Source organism: Chenopodium album, chromosome 23 (assembly GCF_948465745.1).
Source record: "Chenopodium album chromosome 23, dcCheAlbu1.1, whole genome shotgun sequence".
In the NCBI taxonomy this organism is placed as follows: Eukaryota; Viridiplantae; Streptophyta; class Magnoliopsida; order Caryophyllales; family Amaranthaceae; genus Chenopodium; species Chenopodium album.
In genome coordinates this window covers 24286425-24293690 of record NC_137856.1, presented here as the reverse complement: position 1 = coordinate 24293690, position 7266 = coordinate 24286425, and the positions used below count along the sequence as shown (strand labels likewise).

General features: G+C 34.4%; 1 protein-coding gene across 1 annotated transcript; it reads left to right on the top strand.

Moving 5' to 3' along the window:
* The first annotated feature begins 6172 nt into the window (after nt 1-6172).
* LOC145607174 (uncharacterized) lies at nt 6173-6679 on the top strand. Its single transcript, XM_081662916.1, has one exon. The coding sequence runs from the start codon at nt 6173-6175 to the stop codon at nt 6677-6679; it is 507 nt and encodes a 168-aa protein (XP_081519042.1).
* The last annotated feature ends 587 nt before the right edge of the window (nt 6680-7266 follow it).

The following is a 7266-nucleotide window of genomic DNA, read 5'->3' as shown; positions in this document are numbered from 1 at the left end:
ATCTAACACTTACTTTATCTTCTTTTACTACTTTTGTATTGCAATTTCCTTTTTTGTATGTTTGTATTATTGTCGAAAAAAAAAAGAAATCTTTAACCTATCTTCTTTCTCTTTTCTCTTCTCTCATTAATGCTGGCCTCCTTTGATGATTTTTGAAGGGATTTTCATCGGATTTTTCCAATAGAAGCCCAATCTTTATTTCTTTAATTTTGTTTTAGGTCATAATAGTGGTTCTTCCGTTTGTGAAGAATTAGATAGTCTACCTCAAAATTAAAGAAAGAGTTTCGATCTCATTTAAATAATAAGGTTTTTTCGATATCCTTTAAAAGACAGGGTTTTAAGACATCCTTTGAAAGACAAGGTATTCTTTGCACTTGGTATAGCCTCAAGTTATGCGAGGCTACAATTGATGTTGATTGCTTGCATTTAGGTTCAATGTTATCACAAGAATTCTCTTCCTCCACAAATTATGAAGCGACGACAGATCCTCTAAAAATAAAGTTGTATGAGGCAATAAATCATTGTGCCAAATTGTACGTATATCTACACACTTTGTATTTGGATTTTTAAGACCTTTTCTTAGATAATTTTGATATGGTTTTATTAATAAAAATTTATGTTTTTCTTGTTGTTAATTGTCAATTTTTTTAGTACGTCCTTCGTTTTTTTTTAAAATAAACTAGCTTAACTCCCGTGCCATACACGGTAAGTCTAATTTTTGTAAGAATATCCAACAAATAAAATTTGACAAAACATACACATCAAATATAGAAATTATAATGTCATAATCTACATTAATAGGTAAGTAAAAAAAATTAACAAAAATAGATTTTTTGGGCATCCTAAACGCGAGAACTTTTTCGGGCGGGCTTGCGTTGATCAGGCCTAGTGGCCATATTAGTAGATACTTATTTATAAATGAATTTTTAGTAAACATAAAAAATTAATCAAACAATATACTCAAATTAATTGATATTTTACCTTTTCTTAGACTTAGATATATGATATAATTGTCAAACACAACATTTATTGTGTAAAAAATAAACAACATTTATTTTATAGCTAAACTATACTCTATAAGTCCTTAATTTGTAATAATATATACGTAGTGGCAAAATTTCAGAAACAAAATTATAATAAATTTGAATATGTAGTCATATTGAAATTGAAAAAAAAAAGTGTTTTTTTAAAGTAATTTTTATAAAATCTATTATTTGAATTATTACTTTTTTGACAAAATTTAATAATACTCCATTTGAAAGACAATTAAAAAGGGCTTGGAATAATTATTTAGGCAAATATGTATAGAAAAATTATGAACACCAAGTAAAATAAAAGAATATATTTTGAATGGCTTTATTATAGAATCAAAATCAAATATTAACAAAAAAAAAAATGTCATAAAGATAACATGAAATATTTGGAATGACATTATTATAAAATAAAATGTTAACAAATAAAAAAGTTTAAGAGAGAAGGGGAGTTTTGGAGGGAAAAAACAACACCAGGATGTGACACGTGTAACTCCTGGTGTCGGTTTTAGTGTATATATATCTATAACTATACTTTATTATATATTAAAATCGTTCCTAAAACGGCTTATGTGCCACGTGGCACCTTTCACATGGGTTAGATATATACCACATCACCTTTCACATGTATAATATGCCACATCAATAAAAATGCTTATTACAAGGTTTGAACACAAGACCAATAAGAATTAAACTAATGTTCAAACCATCTTTGCTATCGTTTAATCATGTTTCATATTCAATTAAAATATACTAAATACTTTGTATTAAACATCAATTTGAGAGTTCTTATTTAGTTTCATAGTTATTATTGTTCACTCTTATTTTAATTATATAGTTTATATTTTATAGGTCAAATAATATTTGTTGATATTCAAAGTAATACTCGGGGCATCGCCCGGGGTACACACTAGTTAAGTTATTGATGCATTGCTTTCTGAAAATAGAAGTTTTTTTTAGAAACATCATAAAATAGAAGCTTTAATCTAGATGCATCACTTTCCCTTTTAGTCTATCAATTATCCCTGTCTCTCTCTTAATTATCACATATACCCTCTATACTTTTTTTTTTAATCTCTTTCTACTCAAAAAATTGTCTAGGAGTCCACAATTACAAAAGTAATGCAACCAAAAATAACGGAGGGAATATTTTTTATAACTCTATTATACTACCTCTGTTTTTATAGTTGACACGTTTTGACTTTAGCGCTATTCACACACTAGTCTTTGACCGTGTTTTGCGATTTATACGTAATGAAAAATATAATCATATGGGATCTTGTTAGATTCGCGACAATATATAGTTGTATTTAGGGCTAGGAATTTGGGTAAACAAGTCGAATTCGGGTCAGGTTTTCGGTAGTTTTTGGGTTGTGCTTAGAAACTATCAAAAGTAGCATAAAACTTAATATTATTACGATAAATGAAATTTGGGTCAAATCGGGTCGAATTTGGGTTGTTCGTGTTCGGGTCAGGTCTGGGTTTCTCTTAGTAACTTCTTTCACAATATCTACTTTTTATAATTTTGGGAAATAATCAATGATACCCTCCAGGTTTTGACTTTTATCAATGGTACACTTCATTAAACTTTCATTAACAGTGGTACCCTTATAACCTTAATTGTTACAGTAATCTCGACGTTAAACAAACGTTAAGTTTGTTTAGTTAACAGAGTTAATGGGCTATTTGACGCTAACTTGGATTGATAAACCCCCCCCCCCCTCATTAATACCCCCAAGCCCAACCAACATCATTTAATACTTCAAATTTTTTTGATCATTCATCTTCTTTGATACCCTCCCCTGTTCTTCTTCTTCTGAGCAACCCTAACTGACGCAAGAGAAGGACGATCCTTGAAGATTTGGCGTTTCTTTGCAATTTTAAAGGTTAGGTTTTACTTCTTACCTGAATTTTAGGAATTTTGGTTTAAATTGTTAAGTTTAAGGTAATGTATGTATGTTTGCAAAATGTGTTTGATTTTGTGGAGAATTTGCAAGTGGTGTAGGATTTAGCTCTGAATTATACTCAATTTACATATGATCTTGTTAGGTTGCTAAATTTTTATTCTTTTCATATATTGATATGCATAAGTGCTATAATGCGATTGTGGGTGCATGTAATAGTGTAACTTCTGATGTTGCTCAGTAATTGCTTAAATTTTAATCTTTTAAGATATTTAAATAGGTGTTGAGTGTGTAATTGATGATGAGTTTCTAAATAAAGTGATTGTGTACAAATTTTGCAGAATGACTTAGCATGATAGGGTTGTGTTTCGATTAAAGTATAAGGTGCATAGAATTGATATTGAAGTGGACCCTGATGAATGTAACTTAATGAATTTAGTCATAGAGTTTGAGGATAGGTTATAAAAAAAGGGAGTAGTTATACTTAACCCTATATTTGCTTATGCCTATAGAGGTAAGCATTGGCCAATAAATGATGATGGTGATATACTGAGGTTTCTTAGGACATTTCCAAAAGCTAATGTGTATGAGATTTTAGTTGGAACTACTGTGAATTCAACTTTCCTAAATGATCTAGTGTATGAATTTAGGAGGAACAAAATAGTTGTTGAAAGAGCTATGAAGCAATTGGACATGTACCTCCACCTGTTGATGACCCACCACCTGTTATTGAACCACTAGTTGATGAACCTCAACCTATTAATCAACCAATTCTTGAACCTCCTATTAAAATTGAACAAGAAGCCAACCCTTTTGAAGCTACTCCATCTGGAAGGAGTAAGCTAAAACCTAGGAGGAGATTGGTGCTTAAATGCCAATCAGAACCTCAACCAACAAGCCTTGTCTCTCCTATTATCCCTTCATTAGAATACTCTGACCCTAGGATTATAAACTATGACCTAGATGCTACTTTCACTGAAATAGAAGACCTGTATGAACAGAATAGTGCTAAGCAGACTGAAAAAGAGTACAGAACGGGTAAAAAGGAGTTTGAGAAGTACATGGACAAGGAAAAGGGTAAGGGTAAGTGCCAAGATAAGGCTGAGAGAGAAGATGTAGGTGGTTCTTCTGGTGGTACAACAAAGGCAAGTGGGAAAAAGAGCAAGGCAAAGGTCAAGGGAAAGGGTAAGGGTAAGGGTAAGGGTAAGCTATTAGTTTCTGGAGGTGAGAAGTTACCCCCATCTCCCATTTCCCCACACAATGTCTTTAAGACACTATCTGTAAGGAGAAGCCCTAGGTTTTCCCCTGTTCAAACTAATAACAAGTAGCCCACCATTGTACACTCAACTAGTCCAAACACAAGAGGTCCAAATCCAACCACTAACCCCACACTTTTTGGTAGAAAAATGCCTAAGAGTACAGCTGTAAGGAAAGACCTATGGATTAAGGGTAAGGCTAGAGAATCCAATAAGCTTAGTGAGGTTAGGGAAGGCAGTCTACCTACTGCAAGAAGGAGAGTCCTGTTTGATGTTGATGCTGATGGTAGGGGTGAACCTAGTGACTCTAGTGAAAGCAGTAGTGAGGATGATGAGTTCAATGCTTGTGGTGGGGACTTAAGGGATGTGCTTGATGATTCAGATGGAGAAGTGATCCTTGATGGTGTTGTGCCTGAAGATGAGTGGGAAGAACTAGGACATCTTCCCCACATTGAAGACAACTAGGAGCAGGGTTTCTGGTCTGGATTTATAGATGATGATGATCATGATAACTACTACAAACAACAATATGGGAATGGTGAAATGTATGAGGATGTGAAATTTAGGAAGATTGTTCTTAGACCTTGGATGCTCTTCATATACAAGGCTCACTTAAAAGAGACTTTGAAAGATTATAAAGTTCAAGAAGGTTTTGCTTTACATGTTGTTGCTGCAGATAACACTAGGTACACTGTAACATGCTATGTTGAATGTTGTGAGTGGAGATTGCATGCCAATAGGTTAATTGATGGTAAAACTTGGGCAATAAAGAAAATATGGCCAGATGTACATAATTATAGGGGCTTAGAAACATATAACCCTATTTGTACTGTGAAGTGGGCTGCCCCAAAAGTAATGGAAGATATTAGGGCTGCCTTCGATATTCCATGAAAAGCATTGAATGAACTGTTGTTTCAGAGGTATGGGATATATATGAAACAAGCTTCATTGTACAAGCTCAAGAGGTATGTCATTCAAGAACTGTTTGGTGGACATGATAAGTCATACTCCCTGATGCCAAGGTATACTGATATGATTAGCCACACAAATCCTGAATCAAAGGCATTTGTAGCTTGGCAGCTGAGTGAGAGCATTCATAGGGTCCATTTGTTCACTAGTATCTTTATCAGTTTTGCTGGGCAATGGAAGGGTTTTCTGATAGGTTATAGACCCTTGATTGGTGTTGATGGGGGACATTTAAAAGGCAATTATGGTGGAATTCTTTTGTCAGCAGTTGGATTAGATGGCAACAATGAGATTTACCCAATAATCTATGCTATAGTGAGTGTTGAAGACAAGGAAAGTTGGTCTTACTTCTTCTGGCATCTGTACAACTTAGTTAAGCAGTCCAACAGGCAACATTGGACCATTATATCTGATAGACAAATTAAAAGGTATGCATATTTTACCTATTTGAGTATATATAATTTTGTGTACATTTGTAATATAGTGCCTAACTCACATTACTTGCACTAACAGGGAGTTGATCTAGCTCTGAAAGATGTATGGCCTGATGCAAAGAGGAGATACTGCTACAAACACTTAAGCAGGAACTACAAAAAGGAATTCCCTGGTTCTTTGATGTACACCTTATTCTTGAGGGCATGCAATGCCACAAACAAGTTCACATACAGAAAAGCAATGGAAAGGTTGCAAAAGGAAGGAAGAGAGGATGTTATGATCTAGTTTGCAAACTTAGGTGATCAATTAAAATGGAGCAAACACAAGTCTGATCCTAATGTATTCAATGACTCAAACACCTCTAACTTTGTAGAGAGTTTTAACTTCACCTTGGGTGTTGACAGGTGCAGACCTATCTTAACACTCCTTGAAGGTAAACTTGGATTTTTCTTTTCTTTTATACATAACTCTGAAGATAGAAAAGCTTATGAGTTCTAATATCTATAATTGGCAGGAATTAGGAGAGTATGTATGGTGATGATTGCTTCAAGGCATGAGAGAGCACAAAGATGGAGGGATAATGACTTATGCCCCAAGATTGCAAAGCTGGTCAGGGATATTAGCAAAGCAACCTCCACCTGCAGAGCTTCCAGGGGAGTATGAGATACATGAGGGGAGGTCCCAGTTCCCTTTAAGTTTCAACCACAAAATATGCTCATGTGGAGCTTGGCAACTGTCTGGTATACCATGCAGACATGTTGTAAGGGCAATGCTACATGCCAAAGTTGATCCACACAATTATGTGAGCTCATGGTATACTGCTAGAACCTACAAGCAAGTGTACAACTTTGTGATTCACCCAATTCGCGATTCAAGTCAATGGCCACCTGTGGATGTTAAGCACCCTCAACACATTCACCCACCAAAGATGAAGAGAGGTGTTGGTAGACCAAGTAGAAACAGGAAAAGAGAAGAGGGTGAAGACCAACCAGGGAAGAGGTCTAGAATAGTTAAATGCAGCAACTGTGGGAATTTAGGGCATAACAAAGCAACTTGCAAGGGTGGATTGACTGGAAACGAGTTATAGTCAGTTAAGGCCATGGTTGTCAAAAATCCAAGATCAAGGGATCAGTTAAATGCAGTAAAGGAAGCTAGAGCTATGTCTACTGCTGCAACAGAGATCTCATCTTCACAATTGGCAAGCTAACCTTAGGACTTGTCCCAATCTCAACCCTGGCATCTGCAATGAAGCTGCAAGAGTAACTTTTTAGGACTTTGATATAGTTATGTAGTTTTTGGAATATGTTTTATAAGCTTCTAGTAAATGCAAGAACTCGTCTCTTTTTTTGGGAAATTACTTAACAATAACATGTTTGTTTATTTGGGGAACTGACTTGACAGCAGAACTAGCTTTGTTTTTTGGTTAGTCAATACAACATGACTTATTTGCTGTACTAATATATATAAATGATTATGTTAGTAATTATTTGTTATTTTTTGTGCTCTTTCAAAGCATTAAAATAAAGTCAAATGTTGCAATATAGTACCAAAGTAAACCACTTCCATTAATTTCAAAGTACTACAAATTCAGTACATCTTTTTCAAACCAATATCTTAAAAGGCTACTATTTCAAAGGAACAATTAGCAACACTGACAGGGTAAAGTCGTATCCC

Bases quoted from the DNA above. Each gene is read 5' to 3' on its own strand.
- LOC145607174 (XM_081662916.1), top strand. From the start codon at position 6,173: ATGACTTATGCCCCAAGATTGCAAAGCTGGTCAGGGATATTAGCAAAG.